A 17,367-nucleotide genomic window follows, 5' to 3' on the forward strand; every position below is an offset into this window, starting at 1 on the left:
TACTCCCCGTTCCGTCGCCACGCGGTCGTATGAGCGTCGCGTCTTCGCATGTGCGTCACCCTCGTCCTTGCGGCCCTCGCAGCTGCTGGGATCGTTGCACGATTCTGCATATTCGCGGAGCGGCGGGCCCTCAAAGACGGCCATCCCATCGCAGTGCGCCGCCAAAACGCTGCACAATGTCGATCATGAAGCACGGAGGACATTCGATCGATTTTACCCCGGCGCCCGGGGTTCCCCCGTGGGTCTCGGCTAGGCCCGCTAGCAGTAAGCGACTCCAGGCCAGGGGGAGAGCGTCTCCCCGGTCGTCGTCTGGTCTGCGTGCGCCCGGCGGCAAGCTCGAGTGCCATCATGTCGTCGGCCGCCGAGAAGAAGCCGCTGACGAGCGACGACGCGGAGCGCGGCGCGCCGGCGCTCGCGCGCACGAAGTTCCGCCTCGAGAACGTGTGCTGCGAGGGCGAGACGCGCCTCGCCAAGCGCACGCTGGCGGACGTGCCCGGCGTGGCCGACGTCAAGGTCAACGTCGTCGGCCGCGTGGCCTACGTGTCGCACCACACGGACGTGATCACGTCCGCGGAGATCTGCGACAAGCTCAACGGCGTGAATTTAGGCGCGTCCGTGGAGGCCGCGGCCGCGTCCGTCGACGCGGCCCTCGACCCGCCGGACTACAAGACGCTCGGCTTCCTCGCGCTGCTCGCCGGCGCCTTCGCGGCGGGTCTAGCACTGGGCTCGGAGCGCGCGCTCCTGGGCGTCGTCGCGCTCGGGTGCCTGCCGCTCTTCCGCGACGCGGCGGGCGCGGCGGCCGGCGGCCGCCTCGACGTCAACGTCTTGATGCTCGTCGCCGTCGCGGGCGCGCTGGCGCTCGGCGACGTCGCCGACGCGGCGACGGTCTGCGTCGTGGCCTCCGCGGCCAAGGCCGCGGAGCACGACTGCATGCGCCGCGTGCGCAACGCGCTCGCGGAGGTCGCGTGCGGCGACGGCAGGGACGCGGCGCGGCGGCCCGACGGGTCGTCCGTCGACGCGGACGAGCTCGTCGCCGGCGACGTCGTCGTCGTGCGCGCGGGCGAGCGCGTGCCCGTCGACGGCGTCGTCACCAAGGGCAAGGCCGCCGTCGACGAGTCGAGCCTCACGGGCGAGTCCGCGCCCGTGCAAAAGGCCAAGGGCGACGGCGTGTCGCGCGGCACCGTGGCGACCCAGGGGTTCGTCGAGGTCGCATGCTCGCGGGCGCGAGACGCCGACGGCGCCGCGGAGATGGCGCGCCTCGTCGCCGAGGCGCAGGCGTCGACGACGCGGTCCCAGGACTTGATCGGCAACTTCGCGGCCGTCTTCACGCCCCTCGTGCTCGCGGCGGCGATGAGCGCGGGCGTCCTCGTCAGCGTGCGCGTCGGCCTCGTCCTGCTCGTGCTCGCGTGCCCCTGCGCGCTCGTGCTCGCGGCGCCCATCGTCGTCGTGTCGTCGCTCGGCGCGGCGGCGAAGCGGGGCATCGTCGTCAAGTCCGCGGCGGCGCTGGAAGCGCTGGCGGCCGTCGATTTGGTCTGCGCGGACAAGACGGGCACGCTCACGCAGGGCCGCTGCCGCGTCGTGCGGCGCGTCGACGCGCCGGGCGTGGCGAAGCTCGACGCGGACCGCATGCTGCGCCTCGCGGCGTCGCTCGAGGCGCGCACGGCGCACCCCTCGCCGCGGCCGTCGTCAACGAGGCCGCGGGCGGCTGCGTCGGCGACGACGCGGCCGCGTCGGCGCTGAGCGACGACGTCAAGCGCGTCGACGTCGTGCCCGGCGCGGGCGTCGCGGGCGACGTCGCGGGCTGCCACGTCCGCGTGGGCACGGCGGACCACTGCGAGGTCGGGCCCGACGCGGGCTGGGCGCCGCCGCCGCGCGGCGGCGCGACGACGCTCTTCGTCGACGTCGACGACGAGGTCGGCCTCGCGCTGAGCGTGCTCGACCCCGCGCGGGCCGAGGCGCCCGGCGCGCTCGCGGCGCTCCGCGCCCTGGGCCTCGGGCTCGCCGTGCTCACGGGCGACAAACGCGAGGTCGTCGACGCGGTCCTGGCCGAGATCGGGACCCTCGCGGGCGGCCTCGGCGACGTCGACGTCCGCGCGGCGTGCACGCCCGCGGACAAGCTCGCCTACGTGCGGGCCGCGCGCGCGAAGCGGCGCGTCGTCCTCTTCGTCGGCGACGGCATCAACGACGCGCCCGCGCTCGCCGCCGCGGACGTCGGCGTCGCCATGGGCGCGGGCGGCACGGCCATGGCCGTCGACGCGGCGGACGTGGCCATCATGACCGACGACCTCGCCTGCCTCCCGGCGGCCGTCGCCCTCGGCCAGGCCGCGACGGCGGCCATCGGCCAGAACGTCGTGCTGAGCGTCGCCTTCAAGCTCGCCGTCGTCGCCGCGGCCTTCGCCTACGACGTCCCCCTCTGGGTCGCCGTCTCCGCGGACCTCGCGTCGCTCCTCGCCGTCGTCGCCAACGGCTCCCGGCCCATGTGGGCGGGCCGTTAGGCTCGGCGGCGAATGCTAACTCTCGCTCGCATGAGCCCGTGCTTAGTCGAGGCGACGGTTCGACGTCGGTCGTCGTCCGCGGTCGGCGAGGGCGTCTAGCGGCGGCGGTCGCGGCTGCGGCCACGGCTGCGGCTGCCGCTGCTTCGGCCGCGAGCGCGGTTGCGGTCGCGGCTGCGGCTGCGGCTGCGGCCGCGGCGCGAACGGCTTCGGTCGGGACTCGGACTCGGCGGCGGACTCGCCGCGAAGAAGGAAGAAGAAGGCGACCGCGAGACGAGTTCAGGTTCTGGCGCAGGAATCGCCAACTCGACGTGAAGGAGATACGCAGTATACAACTGGCGCTTTTCGTAGACGACGTGCATTACGGACGCGTTCAGCCCGCTCTCGCCCACGCCGGATCGATGCGGCCGGTGCGGCCCAGCGCGGACGCTGTCGAATCGCTGGAAGCCGCTTCGAAGTCCGGGTAAAGTCATGCTTTTCGTCTCCGCGTCGACGTGAAAACCAAACTCCTGCTGCGTGCCCAGCGCCGCTTTGACCACCAGCAGCTCCGCGATTCCGTTTTCAAACACGTGGGCGTAGCGCCCGCCAATTTGGTAGTCAGGCCGCTCGCTCAGGTACACCTACGATCATCGCTCAGGCAGAGTACTCAAGCGGGGCGCCGCCACCGACGCCGCGTCCGTAGAACCCGCCGCCCTGGCTGTGGCGAGGGTCCAGGCCGTTCGGATCGTCCAGGACGGCGGAAGCGCGCGTCCGGCCCGTGCCATGAAATAGTAGCATTTCGTTCGCGTCTCCTTCATTGCGGCGCTTGATATCGTGGCGGCAGTCGCGATAGTTCTTCCACTGCAGGCGATTCATCACGCGCCAAACGCGCGCGAGCCGCGCCGAAGGGCATGTCTGGCGGAGCCTCGTCGCGATCATGCCGATCTCAGCAGACTCGAGCGAGAGTTGGGCATATTCTGTCGTCTCCCACCACGCGGCGTCGCCGTCGTGATGCTGCGGACCCCATTCCTCCGGGAAGAGCACCGAGGGTCTGCTGGATCTGGACATCGCGTCGGCCGGCCCAGCTCGACTCGCAGCTCTTTTACCTCACGAAGCGCGCTTCGCACACAAAGTTTCCCTAGCTGCACCATCACAGCATGCCGAGCTCATCGAGCGGCCCGTCGACGCCCGGCACGGCCAAGGCCGACGCGCTCCTCGCCGAGGCCGCGTCGGCGACGGCCGACGAGGTCACGGAGCTGCCCGACTTCGACAAGGCGCCGCCGACGGCGGAGCCGCCGAACATCAACGACGACCCCTGCATGCGGACGCTGTCGCGGGCCGAGAGGCGAGCGGAGGAGGCGAAGCTCCGGGAGATGATGCAGGCCGCGAAGGAGGGCCGCGACGGGGGCACGCGGCTCGAGTCCATCGACGTCGACGCGGCGGCGTCGCCGTGACCGCGCGCGCGCGGCTCCAGAATGTAACCCCGGATGTGCCCGCCGCGCGCCGTCGGTCGGTCGTTCGTCGGGGCGAGCCCGCATTATACGACGGGGCGGGGGCGGGGGGACGTGGGTGTGCTTGTATCTTGTGCTTGGTGGGGCGCCGCCCTCACGCCGCGGGGACCGCGGCGTTCGTCGCGTCGCGGAGCGGCGAGGGCGCCGCGGGCGCCCGGGCCTGGGCGAGCGTCGCGGCGAAGGCGTCGGGGCTGATGGTGATGGTCTTGGTGACGTTGTGCGTCTTGTAGACGCCCGTGAGGCGGTCCGCGAGCTCGAACATGTTGTTCCGGAGCGAGATGATGACGAACTGCGCGGACCGGCAGCGGTCCTTGATGTAGTTGGCGATGATGGACACGTTCTTGTAGTCGAGGGCCGCGTCGATCTCGTCCATGACGTAGAGGGGCGTGGGCTTGTAGTGGTGGAGCGCGAAGACGAGCGCGAGGCTCGAGAGCGTCTTCTCGCCGCCCGAGAGGTTCGCGATGTTCTTCCAGGACTTCTTCGGCGGGCGCACGGAGAAGACGATGCCCTCGGAGAAGGGGTCGAGGGAGTCGACGAGCTCGAGCTCCGCGTCGCCGCCGAGCGTGATCATCTGGTACATCTCCTTGAGCTTGAGCGTGATCGCGCCGAAGCCCGCCATGAACTCGTCGAGGCGCTTCGTCCGCAGCGCCTCGAGCGCCTCGCGCGCGGCGTTGCGCGCCGCCGTGACCTGCTCGAGCTCGTCGAGGCGCGCGAAGTACTCCGCCTGCTTCGCGCGGTACTCGGCGATCGTCTTGAGGTTCACCGTCGCCTTCATGCCGTCGCGCTCCTCCTCGAGCAGCGCGATGGCGTACTTGACCTCCTCCTTGTCCAGCTCCGCCAGCGCCTCGTCGGCCTCCACGGGCAGCGCCGCGGGGTCCGCGGCGCCCGCCGGCGGCGCCGGCGGCGCGGCCTCGCCCTCGGCCTCCGCGGCGCCCTCGGCCGGCGGCGCCGGCGGCGCGTCCGCGTCCGCCGCGTCGGCGTCCTCGGCCGCGTCCGCCGCCGCGTCCTCGGCCGCCGCCTCGGCCGCCGCCGCCTCGTCCTCGGCGTCCTCGGCCGCGCGCGCCGCGAGGTCCGCGAAGACGTCCGCGAAGTCCGCGACCTCGCGCGCGTGCTCCTTCGCGAGCTTGGCGAGCTCCTTGGTCCAGTGGGCGGCCTTGGTCGAGTTCTCCTTGAGGGCCCGCGCGTAGTCGTCGACCTGGGTCTCGATGTCGGCCTCGACGGCCTTGATCGCGTCCGCGTCGGACGAGAGCGCCTCGAGGCGCCGCCGCTTCTCCGCGAGCGCGTCCGCGGCGGCGTCGCAGGCGGCGAGGGCCTCGTCCTTGGCGGCGTCGAGGGCGCCCTGGGCCTCGGCGAGCGCGGCGACCTCGTCCTCCGCGGCCTCGAGCTTGGCGCGGAGGCCCGCGGCGTCCGCGAGCGCCTTGTCGCGCGCCTTCGCCGCCTTCGCGCCGGCCTTGGCCGCGGCCTTGACGGCGACGCCGATGGCCTCGACCTCGTTGGCCGCGTCGTCGGCCAGCGCCCGCGTGATCTCCGCCTTGGCGACGGCGTCCTTGAGGGCCTGGCCGCCCGCGTCGAGCACCGCGGCGCGGAGCTCCGCGACGTCGGCGTCGACGGCGTCGAAGGCCGCCTGGGCCGCGTCGGCGGCCTTGCGCTTCGACGCCAGGGCCTTCTCGAGCTTGGCGGCGGCCTGCTTCGTCGACGCCGACACCTCGGCGGCGGCCCGGAGCTCGCCGACGCGCGACGCGAGCCGCGCGCGCGTGTCGGCGCCGGCCGCGAGCTCGGCCTCGAGCGTGGGCACGACGAGCTCCGCGAGGCGCTTGAGCTGGCGCAGCGCGTCCTTGAGGGCGTCCTCGCCGTCGGCCAGGGCCTTGGCGGCCTTGTCGGCCTTCTTCGCCGCCGCCGCGGACGCCTTCTCGGCCGCGGCGACGTCCTTGGCCGTGACCTCGTCGCCCGTCGCCGCGGCCGCGGAGCGGCTCACGCCGCCCGTGCCGCCCGTGAGCGTGATCTTGCCGCTCTTGGCCTTGCCGCCGCCGCCGGACATGGTGCCCGACGTGTCGATGAGCTTGCCGTCCGTCGTGACGACGCGCCACCGCGAGTTGTCGGGCCGGTACGCGAGCTTGACGGCCTCGTCGAGGTCCTCGGCGACGAGCGTGTCGCGGAGCGCCATGTAGAAGGCGCCGGCGTACTTGGGGTGGCTCGGCGTGACGAGGTCGAAGAGCCGCGGCGCGCCGTCGGGCGTCGCGCCCGCGGGCTTGGGCGCCTTGACCTGGTCGAGGACGACGAAGTTCGCGCGGCCGAGCTTCTTCTCGCGGAGGAACTCGATGCACTTCTGGCCCCCGGCGGCCGTCTCGACGACGACGTGGTCGAGCATGTCCGCGGCCGTGCTCGCGGCGACGTCGTACGCGGCGTCGACGGCGCCGAGGTCGCCGAGGCGGCCGCAGACGCCCGCGGCCTTGAGCGGGCCCTTGGCGGCCTTGAGCACCTCGCCGACGGCGCCGGCGCCCTTGGTCTGCTTGCCGCGCTCGAGCGCGGCCTTGACGTCCTCGACGGCCTGGACGGCCGCGGCCGCGTCGCGCGCGGCCGCGTCCGCCGCCGCGCGGAGCGCCCCGCCGTCGGCGACCTTGGCCCGGAGGTCCGCGGCGGAGCCCTCCAGGGCCTCGACCTTGGCCCTGTGGATCTCGAGCTCCTCGCCCTTGGCGCCGGCCTGGGCCTCGAGCTTGCCGAGCTTGGCCTCGACGGCCTCGAGCTCCTTCGCCGCGGCCGTCGACCCGTCGAGCGTGAGGTCGAGCTCGTCCTGGACCTCGCGGAGCGCGCTCAGGGCCTCGCTGAGCTTATCCTGGACGGGCGCGAGGTCCGCCTGCGTCTTCGCCTCGAGGACCTTCTGCGCCGCCGTCGTCTCGGCCTTGCAGACCTCGCGCGCGGCCTCGAGCGCGGCCTCGGCCTCGTCGGCCTTCGTCGACATCGTCGCGACCTTCTTGTTGAGGCGCGGCAGCTCGTCGCGCTCCTGCTCGGCGACGAAGCCCTCCTTCTCCTCGGCGACGGCGGCGTCCTTCTTCGCCGCGTGCTCGAGCTTGCGCGCGGCCGCCTCCTGGTGCTTCTTCGCCTCGCGGAGCTCCGCGTCGCGCCGCGCGCCGTCGCTCGCCTTCGCCGCGGCCTTCTCCGCGGCCTTGGCCGCGGCGGCGTGCTCCTTCGTCAGGGCCGCCACCTCGGCCTTGTCGCCGCTCAGGGACGTCTCGATGGCCGCGCGCTTCGCGCGCTCCTCCGCGAGGCGGCCCGCGAGCTCGTCGTGGCGCTCGCCCACGAGCGCGACGTTCGCCGCGGCCTCGCGGCGCAGGACCTGGTAGAGCGTGTTGCGCTGGCGGCGGATCTTGTCCTCGGCGACGACGTAGGCCTCGGCCTCGGCCTTGGCGCTCGACAGGGCCTCGCGCTCCTTCTCCGCGACGCGGAGCCGGTTGAGCTTCTCGAGGCGGACCTCGCACTTGGCGTCGACGTCCTTCGACGCCTCCTCGATGGGCTCGACGTAGGAGTTGGACCCGATGATGTCCTCGAGGTACTCGAGGAGGCCCTCCTCGTGGGGCGACGGCGCCTTGGGCTTCATCATCGCGATCTGCTCGACCTCGCCCTGGAGGATGAGGAACCGGTTGTTGTCGAGGTCGATGCCGCGCTTGCGCAGGAGCTTGCCCACCTCCTGGAACGTCGCCGTCTTGCCGTCGACCTGGTACTTGCTCCCGTTGTCGCGGTAGGCCGTGCGCGACACGACGACCTCCGTGCCGGGCACGACCTCGTACGCGTCCGTGCCGTCCTGGAGGTCGATGACGTCCGCGAAGTGCACGCTCACCTTGGCCCAGTCGAGGTCCGGGTACGTGTCCGACTTGTGGATGAGCTCGGACACCTTGTTGAGCCGCAGCTTCTTCGCGCGCTTGCCGAAGACGAAGAGCATCGCGTCGATGACGTTCGACTTGCCCGAGCCGTTCGGGCCGACGATCGAGCTGAAGCGCTTGTGGAAGGGGCCGATCTCGCGCTGCCCGCCGTAGGACTTGAAGTTCTCGAGGACCATCTTCTCGATCATGAGGCGCGGCGTCGCCGCCGTCGTCGGCGGCATGTTGCTGTCGTCGTCCATGGCGCCTGCGGGGCGCGAAGAACGTCGCGATATTTCGAGTTTCGACGCGACGCTCTCTGTCAGTACGACGTCGGCCGTGTCCGGCCCCCCGTACGACGCGCTCGCGGCGCGGAACACCCCCCTTTTGCGTCGACGGTGGATCACGTCGGGGCAACGTTCGTCGCGCGTCGCCGCGGTCCGCGCGGCGCAAACTCGCGTTCCGACGAGGCCATGCGCGCGCGGTCTTCGCAGCGTCGAGCGCGTCGACACGGCCTCACTCTCGTCGATGTCCGTCACGCCTTCCCGTGCGCGCGCCACATACTTGACGCCGGGCGCGACCTTCGACAGGCTCCATAATGCAAACTGATTTGCTGGCCGCCGGGGGTAATTCGGCCGGTTTCAGCGGCGCGCCGGCCGGCGAGTCGTGACGCGTCCACGAGACAACTTACAAGACAACCATCCCCTTTAATACAGCGGCACCTGGGCCAGCCCCACGAGCCCGCCGAGGGTCATGCCGACGGCGATGAGCGTGGCCTCGTCCTGCTCGAAGACCGGGTGGAGGACGCGCTCGAACTTGGCCGGCGGGAGCGCGGCCATGGCGTCCCGCACGGCGGTCTCGACGTCGAGCGCGCGCGCGAGGTACGCCTCCGTCGGCCGCGTGAGCGCCGGGTCCGCGGCGAGCTCCGCGAGGCCCCGGTCCGCGAGCTCCGCGAGCTGCGCGGGCACGTCGCCCGCCGACGCGACGAGGCCCGGCAGCTCCGCGCGGAGCGCGGCGACGACGTGGTCGACGACCGCGGCGCGCCGCGGGCCCGTGAGCAGCGCGCGCCAGAGGTGCTCCGGCGCGACGAGCTCCGCGGCGACGAAATCCGCAAAGTCCGCCGAGACCTCGGCCTGGCGCCGGAGGAAGAGGCCCTGGACCGTCAGCGGCCCGATCTTCCGCGGCTCGACGGGCGAGAAGAGGATCTTCAGCGCCGCCCAGTCCGTCGCGAAGCCAACGAACGCGCCGCCGAGCGCGAGCGTCCACGCGCGCGGGTAGAGCGCCCAGGCGCCCATCTGGAAGACGCCCAGCAGCAGACCGCCCCAGCCGCCCAGGGTCACGACGGCGTCGAGCTCCGGCTTGCCGCAGCGGCGGAAGAGGTCGCAGAGCTGGCGCGGGTCGTCGCAGAGCCGGTCGACGCAGAGCCGCCGCACGTCGACGGCCTCGGTCACGTTCGCCTGCACGGCCCGGATCGTCGCCGCGGCGACGCGCCGCAGCCGCGGGGCCGTGAGCGTCGCGCGCACGAGGCCCTCGGGCGCGGACGGGAACGTCTTCCGGCACGCGGCGACGCCCAGCTCCACGACCTCCGGCGCGTCGACGAGCAGCGCCGCCAGGTGGTCCGCGTCGACGCGCGACACCATGGCCTCGACGTCCAAGAGCTCCCGCATGAGCAGGTCCGCGACGTCGCCGCCCATGCGCCGCGCGGCCTTGGGCACGATGCCCTGCCAGCCGAAGGGCCGCCGGCCCCGGTAGCGCACGGGCTCGAACATCATCGTCACGGCGAGCTTGTTCGTCAGCGCGTTGAAGACGCCCGCGGTCAGCGGGATCGTGCAGTAGAGCGGCCACGACGCCGCGAAGCGCGAGAACGCGGCCGCGCCGTACGCGGCGGCCGCCGCGCGCGCGGGCGTCGCGGCGAGCCAGGCGGCCGCGGCGCCGGCGCGCGCCGCAAACGCCATCAACACGAGCGCGACGGCGGCCCACGCCGGCGGCCGCCGCCGCCGCCGTTGCTCGCCGAGGCTCACGGCCGGCGCCGCCGCCGTTGGCTGGAACCTCGGCCACGCCGCGGGCCGCCGCGTCGCGCGTTTTGTCGTGAACGCGCCGGGTCGCCGCCGCGCGTTCGTGCTGAGCCGCCGCGGTGCGCCGTTGAACGCCGAGACGGTGCCGACGACGACGAGCCATATCGGCATCCTCCGACGAGCCAGAGCCATGACGACGCGCTCGTGGCGCCAAACGCTGAAGCAAACACCAGCCCGATGCCGCTCTGCACGAGCGCTGCCCAATCGCAGCCCCCATCGAGCGAGACGAGACGATGTTTTGCTGCGGCTCCACGGACGAGCAGGCGCCGTCGAGCGCGCCGCCGCAGTCGCCGGCGGCCGGAAAGTCCGACGCGACGCTGGTGACGATTCAGTATTGCGGCAGCTGAGGCTACTCCAAGTACGCCAAGCAACTCCAGTCGACCATCGAGGAGGAGTGCTCCGGCGTGACCGTGACGCTCACGTCCGACGAGGGCAAGACGGGCAGCTTCGAGGTCTTCCTCGGCGACGCGCTCATCCACTCCAAGGCCACGAAGGGCCAGGACAAGTGCGAGAGCGCGGCGAGCGTGCAGCGCGTCATCGACGCGATCAACGGCGACGACTAGGACGCCTCGCCGCGCGCCCTTGCACCCGCGGCCCATGACGGCGACGCGCCCCCTCGAAACCCGGGGCCGCCGCTCGATGTCTCCCGCCGGCGCGACGGATATAGGCGCTTAGTCCCGACGGATATAGGCGCTTAGTCCGGGTCCGCGGCGCGCCGCCGCTTCTTCTTTGGCGCGTGGTGGCCGCAGTCCGCGCCGCCGCCGAGCGCGCCGCAGCAGGCGCGGCAGGCGCCGCGCGCGCAGGCGTGCTTCGCCGGGTTGCCGCAGCCGCCGGCGCAGAGCTTGAGGTTGTTCTCCGCGATGGCGACGCACTGGCGGTCCGACGGCGGCCCGTCGGCCTTCCGCTTCGCCGGCACCCGCGCCGAGCTGCGCATGCGCGCGTCCTTGCAGCGCCGCCGCTCCGCGCGGCCCCGCGCGAGGACCGCGGCGAGCGCGTCCGGCGTTGGGCCCCGCGCCGCCGCGGCGCACGCGCCCGCGGCCCCCGGGAGCGCGTCCTCGAGGGCCGCGAGCGTCGGCGCGGCCTCGACGCGCGCCGCGAGGGCACCGTCCGCCGCGAGCGCCGCGTGGAGCACGGCGACGACGTGCGCGCGCGCCCAGGACACGGGCGGCGGCGCGTCGTCCCGTCTCGCGGCCCGGAGGTACTCGCGGCACGCGTCCGCGGCGTCGCCGCCGGCGGCGTCGCCGAAGAGCCGCGGGTCCGCGAGCAGCGCCTCGGCGCTCATGACCGCCGCGCAGCCCGTCTCCGCGATGAGGGCGTCCGCGTCGCGTCTCGTCCTCACGTCGCCGTTGCCGATCACGGGCACGTCGACGGCCGCGACGACGGCCGCGACGACGGCCCAGTCCGCGGCGCCGCGGCCCTTGGCCTCGCGCGTGCGCGCGTGCACGGCGACGCAGGACGCGCCCGCGGCCGCGAGCCGCGCCGCGTAGCGCGCCGTCGCCGCGCGGTCCGGGACGAGCGGCGCGTCTCGCTCCGGCACCGCGCGGATCTTGCAGGTCACGCGCGTCGGTTTCACGGCGGCGGCGACGGCGGCGACGAGCGCGACGGCGTCGTCCTCGTCCGTGAACGCGCCGTAGCCGCCGCGCCGCGCGCACGACTGCGGGCAGCCGAGGTTCACGTCGACGGCGTCGCAGCCGCCGGCCCGGGCGACGCGCGCGGCCGCGGCGACGAAGGCCTCGCCGGACCCGCCGACCTGCACGAAGAGGGGCCGGTCCCGCGCGTCCGGCGCGTCCAGGTACGCCGCCCGGTAGCTCGCGTCGCCCAGGGCCGACGCCACGAGCATCGGCGAATAGCAGAGGCCCACGCCGTGGCGCCGCGCGACGGCGCGGAAGGCGCGCTCGCTCTGGTCGACCATGGGCGCGCAGACGTAGCGCGGCGCGCCCAGGGACCGCCACCAGGCCCAGGCATCATCGCTCATGGTCGCGCTCGATGCGCCATCGAGATGCGCCACCGTCTGGGCTGTCTGGGGTAATGGTGCCGACGCGTTGCAGCTCGAGCTCGAAACACTGGTTGCGAGTTGCAGTCGATACTCTGCCATGTTGACGCTCGGCGTGACATCACTTGGTTGACTCCAGACCGCCTCGCCCAGGTTTGGGCACGCGATGCAGCGGTTCCAGGACTTGGCGCGGCGCTCGGTCTGTGGACCATGTCGCGCCTCGGGCCCGGCTGCGAGTCGCTCGGGAAAGACCATCGGTCGAAGGCGAGCAACTTAGTTCGCGTCGGGGCAGCCCGTGGATGTCGAGAACGGCCGTTATCGGTGGGGGGCGACCGACGAGGGGCTCGCATTAGTGTTGAGGTCCGAGACCTGCGACCAACTCCGAGGAAACACCCCCTGGAATGTCGCTCCCGAGGGGGCTGTCCGGGCTTGGTCGCAGGTCTCGCCTCATGCATTGCGTGGTGAGCACCGTGTCGCCCGCGGCGCCGCGCGCCTCCCGGAGCCGGTGAGGTGATCTCGATCAAATCCACTCGAGCCGAAGAGCTGCCGCGAGGGCATCTGGTCGCCCCCATGACGAACGATCCCCGACGCTCTGTGACTCGAAGGGGACCGAAAATCGGGTCGGGGGAAGCTGCCGCGCCTCATTCCACCCCCTGGGGCTGCCCGTTTGCGTCGCCTCGCAATCGTCCGGATGTCGCGTCTTTTCATGTGCCTCACCCACATGTTTGCGGACCTCAAAGCCACTGGGATCGTTGCACGTCGCTGCATATTCGAGGAGCACGGGGCCCTCTAAGGTGGAAATTCCATCATCGGCCGCTGAAATACTCCTGCGGAGACACCGTCTCTAGCCCTCTAGAAGCTAGGATTTCTTCAAAGTTTGTCGTTGCTTGCAAAAGTTCAAGCGACGGGGTATCCACTGCAACTCGCAACCAGTGAAATTGGGCTGCGCATGGCTAGCTACGAGCCCATCCCCGGGGAGGCCCCCGGCCCGCGGCGCTGGCGGCGCGCCGGCGTCGCCGCCGCCGCGGCGGCCTGCGCCCTCGGCGGCGCCGCGGCCCTCCGGTCCGGCGCCGTCGCGTCCTTGGCCGCGTCGAAGCTCTACGTGTCCTGCGACACGGCGGGCTGCCGCGACGTCGCCGACGACGACGACTACTTCAAGGACGAGTCGCTCATCTACTACGAGACGGGCCGCATCACGCTGTCGCCCGAGGGCGGCTGCGCCTTCAAGAGGGACGTGCTCGGCTTCGCCGCGACGACCTACAACTACACGGCCGCGGATCCGGAGAGCGGCGCGACCGCCGCGTGCGCGAGCACGTGCACGTCGGCGAGCGTGAACAACGTCGTCCATCTCGACACGTTGAGCGTCGGCACGCGCGCGGGGCCGACGCGGCCCGCGGCCTGGATCGAGTCGTTCAACGCGCTCCGCGCGGACATGAGCGACGAGGCCTGGACCTGGGACAAGTTCGCGTACCGGTCGTCGGCCTACTACGCCCCGGACCTCACGCTCCACGCGCTCAAGGTCCAGACCATGGGCCTGCCCCACGCGCGGCGGTCCTACGACAATGTCGTCGACGGGAGCAAGACGTACGCGCTCTTCGTGAACGATCCCCATACGGGCGCGGTCGTCGAGATCCACGCGCCGGCCATCGACGACGACTTGAAGGCCAAGTTCGCCAAGCCCTTGGAGGCGTCGAGCTGCCCCGAGGCGCTCAAGGTCGGCTTCTCCACGGAGGACATGCGGTCGTGGTGGGGCTACCGGAACGGCCGGTCCGTGAACGACCTCGGCCTGCCGGACCTGCTGCTGGTGAAGGTGTCGGAGCCGGCGTCGAGCCTCGACGCGGCGCAGCACTTCGTGAACCGGCTCCACGGCAAGGCGACGAGCCGCTGGGCCGTCGACGTCGAGCGCGGGTTCGTCGGCGGCGAGAACACGACCGCGAGCCGCGCGCACGCGTGCGCGTACTCCACGTCGAAATTCTTCGCGCCCGAGGACGAGGGCTCCGTCGAGTTCCGCATGGTCCAGAACGACCACGCCCGCGACGGGGCCGACGGCATGGCCTTGCGGACTGGGAGGAGTACGTCAAGGAGCTCCACGGGAAGATGATGGGCCCGGACCTCGGCTGGGACCGGTTCATGGACAACCGCCACGGCCTCTCGACGGCGAACACGAAGGACTCGCTCGACGACATCAAGTCCCAGCTCGACCACAGCGGCACGCCCTACCACGCGCACGTCACGTCCGAGGACGGCACGACGGGCACGCTCTACACCGCGGGCTTCGCGGCGACGGCGATCGCCTTCCACGGCACCTTCGACTACTCGGCCTTCGACGCCATGGCCACGACCTACTTCGACTACTGCGCCCAGACCATGTAACTTTTTTAGACGCCGGCGAAGGCGGGCGCGCGCCGCTCTTTGAGCGCGGCGACGCCCTCCGCGAGGTCCGCGGACCCGTAGGCCGCGGCCTGGCTGTCCGCCTCCCGGCGCAGCGCGGCCTCGAGGCCCTCCTCCTGGACGAGGCGCGCCGCGCGCACGGCCGCGCGCACGGCGAGCGGCGCCTGGGCCGCGATCGTCGCCGCGAGCGCGGCCGCGTCCGCGATGGGATCCTCCGCCGCGCGGAGCACGAGGCCGCGCCGCGCGGCCTCGGCGCCGTCGACGACCTCGCCCGTGAGGATGAGCTCGTTGGCGCGCTGGGGCCCGACGATGGACGGGAGCCAGTGCGTCGACCCCATGCCCGGGGGCAGCCCGAGGCCGACGAACGTGATGCCGACCTTGGCGTCCGGCGCCGCGACGCGCAGATCGCAGGCGCAGGCGACGGCGAAGCCCGCGCCGATGGCGGGCCCGTTGATGGCCGCGATGATGGGCACCTCGAGCGTCCGCAGCGACAGGAAACGGCCGTAGAAGTCGCGCATGATCTTCGCGTTGTTCGTCGGGCTGTCGCGGTGGCGCTCGAGGAGCCAGTCGAGGTCGCCGCCGGCGGAGAACGCGCGGCCCGCGCCCGTCAGGATGGCGGCGCGCAATTCATTGGGCGGCTTGTCGCGCAGCTCGCCGACGGCGGCCTCGAAGGCCTCGCCCATCTCCACGGTCATGGCGTTGAGCCGCTCCGGCGCGTTGAGCGTGATCGTCGCGACGCCGTCGGTGATTTCCGTCGTGACGATGCTGCTACTGGAGAAGGCGCGGCGCGTCGCACGGAGAGCGCGCGCGAGCATGGCGTTTTGTGGCAGACCACGACGGAAGGCGAGCGTAACGATGCTGCTACTGGAGAAGCGGCGCGTCGCACGCACTATGTTTTGCGACAGAGCACCATGGAGAGCGAGCATCGTTTAGTGGCAAATTCTCAGCTGCAACAACCACGGCAACATCTTTCATCTAAAACGGCGCAACGAGTCGGGGCAGCCCTGCGCCCGCGCCAGAAAGCTTGCTACCTTGTCCAGACGAGGCGCCGTCGTGGTTCGTGGCCGCGCCGGCGCATGCCGAGCACATGCGCGGCCGGTCGCGGCCGCGCGACGAGGCGGCCACCGCCCTGCCGAGACCGCCCGGTTTGCGCGATTCGGCGCTGCTGCGCTGGGCCGCGTTCCTCGGCGGGCTCTGCCTCGTGTTCCTGGCGCTCGAGTCGATGATCGGCCACTACGACGAGTCCGTCGTGGGCGTGCCGGCGCCGGGCGGCGGCGACCTCGGGCGGAGCGTCATGCCGCGCGAGCTCTCGCGGATCCGCGTCGAGGAGCCCGAGTACGGCGAGCTCCGCGTCTTCCTCCACGTGCCCACGTCCGGCGGGCGCACGCTCAGCGACCTGGCCAACGACGTCGTGCCGACCTGGGGCACGGGCATCAAGCACGACTTCGACGCCGCGGACCGGAGGCTCCTCGCCGAGGCGTGCGCGTGGCCGACGCTCGACGTCTTCCTCCACGGCCACCTCTGCATGAACGACGTGCTGCGCTTCGGCACGCAGCCCTGCGGCCGGCGGCGCACGACGTTTGTGGTCGTCCTGCGCGAGCCCCTGCGGCGCGGCGCGTCGTGGCTGCTGCACGAGGCGCCCAAGTGGCTCTACGACGAGTTCAAGGCCGGCGAGGCCGCCTGGTCCGACTTCCTCCGCCAGGAGATCGAGAACCGCCTCGTCTTCCAGATCGCCGACGAGACGCTCTACCACAAGCGCGACGCGAACGCGTCGCGCGTGCTCCGCGTCGCGAAGGCGGTCTTGGCCGAGGCGACGGTGCTCTACCTCTCGGAGGTCGACGCGTGGATGCCCGCCGTGGCGGCCTGCGCGGGCCGGCGCTCGAAGCACGTCAAGTCGCGCCACCTCCAGGACTTCCGCAGCCTCGACGACGCCGACCGCGCGAACGTCGCGCGCCTCAACGCGCTCGACGTCGACCTCTTCGCCTGGGTCCGCGACCGCAAGCCCCACAGCGACCGCTGGGCCTGCCTCCAGAAGAGCCGACGCTAAGGTGTGCGCTCCGACGACCGCGCTCGGGAGCAGTGGCGGGCTTTTCGCGTGCGGCATCATCGTTTCAACCAAGCGACCACATCGACCTCGCCTTCGCCGGAGCATGCTTATGGCGCCAAACTTTGGATTCGCCGTGCTCGCGCTGGCGACGGCCCTCCAGGCGCCCGCGCGGCGACCCACCTCCGCGACGCGGCGGCGCGCCAAGGGCGGGGGCGACCTGCCGGACGCCGTGAGCCAGTCGCTGGAGAAGATGCGCGAGGTGAGCGAGGCCTGGAAGAACCGGGGCTGGCAGGTGCGGAAGCGCCAGGGGTCCTGGTTCCCGGAGATCCTGCCGCAGCCCGGCGCGCCCTGGGCCGGCGCGGCCCTCGAGAAGTACGAGCCGGAGTCCGCCGAGGACGGCAAGGGCGAGCGGGACCAGTGGCTCGCCTCGGCGTCGAAGAGCGCGACGGCGCTGTCCAAGCCCAGCGCCGCGGACGCGTCGCGCGAGCTCGCGATCACGTCCGACTTCTCCAATTTCCTCGCGCGGCCCGAAATCGCCAGCTCCTACGCGCGCGGCGAGAACGGCGAGCTCGTGTTCCAGGACGAGGCCGCGTTGGGAGCGACCGTCGCGGTCTTCGCCGTCGAGCTGACGAGAGAGCTCGGCGCCGCGGCGCGGGCGCTGGCGCGCTACGTCGACGACCTCGAGGCCGAGCTCGCCGCCGCCGACGAGGGGGCCGTGCGGCTGCGCGCGCAACTCTCCGACGCCGAGAACGACGCGGCCGCGCGCGCCGAGGCCGCGGCCGCGGAGGCGCGCCGGGCCGCGGACCTGCGCGAGGCGGCGGCGCGCTCCGAGGCGACGGCGGCCAAGGCGCTCGAGGACGCCGCCGACGCCGAGCGGCGCTGCGAGGCGACCGCGCGGGAGATGGCCGCGACGGCCGCGCGCGAGACCGCGACGGTCGCCGACGTCGCCGAGGCGAAAGAAAGGGCCCTGGCCCTCGAGACGCGCCTCGTCGACGCCGAGGCCGCCGCGGCGAAGCTCGCCGACG

General features: G+C 72.6%; 4 protein-coding genes across 4 annotated transcripts; 2 read left to right on the forward strand and 2 right to left on the reverse strand.

Moving 5' to 3' along the window:
• Positions 1 to 343: 343 nt before the first annotated feature.
• AURANDRAFT_72032 (hypothetical protein) lies at positions 344 to 2,528 on the forward strand (the record flags this gene model as incomplete). The annotated part of the gene is made up of 2 exons (XM_009040814.1): positions 344 to 1,578; positions 1,695 to 2,528. The coding sequence occupies 2 exons, from the start codon at positions 349 to 351 to the stop codon at positions 2,493 to 2,495; spliced, it is 2,031 nt and encodes a 676-aa protein (XP_009039062.1).
• A 1,093-nt stretch (positions 2,529 to 3,621) lies between these two features.
• AURANDRAFT_72033 (hypothetical protein) lies at positions 3,622 to 11,914 on the reverse strand (the record flags this gene model as incomplete). The annotated part of the gene is made up of 5 exons (XM_009040950.1): positions 3,622 to 3,786; positions 4,092 to 8,104; positions 8,357 to 8,417; positions 8,559 to 9,885; positions 10,784 to 11,914. The coding sequence occupies 5 exons, from the start codon at positions 11,884 to 11,886 to the stop codon at positions 3,622 to 3,624; spliced, it is 6,669 nt and encodes a 2,222-aa protein (XP_009039198.1).
• SelW5 (selenoprotein) lies at positions 10,145 to 10,474 on the forward strand (the record flags this gene model as incomplete). Its single annotated transcript, XM_009040815.1, has 1 exon — positions 10,145 to 10,474. One exon carries the CDS (start codon positions 10,145 to 10,147, stop codon positions 10,472 to 10,474), a length of 330 nt encoding a protein of 109 aa, XP_009039063.1.
• Positions 11,915 to 14,282: 2,368 nt separating the features above from the next.
• Positions 14,283 to 15,110, reverse strand: AURANDRAFT_29612 (hypothetical protein; the record flags this gene model as incomplete). The annotated part of the gene is made up of 1 exon (XM_009040949.1): positions 14,283 to 15,110. One exon carries the CDS (start codon positions 15,108 to 15,110, stop codon positions 14,283 to 14,285), a length of 828 nt encoding a protein of 275 aa, XP_009039197.1.
• Between the last annotated feature and the right edge of the window lie 2,257 nt (positions 15,111 to 17,367).

The sequence above is a fragment of the Aureococcus anophagefferens genome (assembly GCF_000186865.1).
Source record: "Aureococcus anophagefferens unplaced genomic scaffold AURANscaffold_17, whole genome shotgun sequence".
In the NCBI taxonomy this organism is placed as follows: Eukaryota; class Pelagophyceae; order Pelagomonadales; family Pelagomonadaceae; genus Aureococcus; species Aureococcus anophagefferens.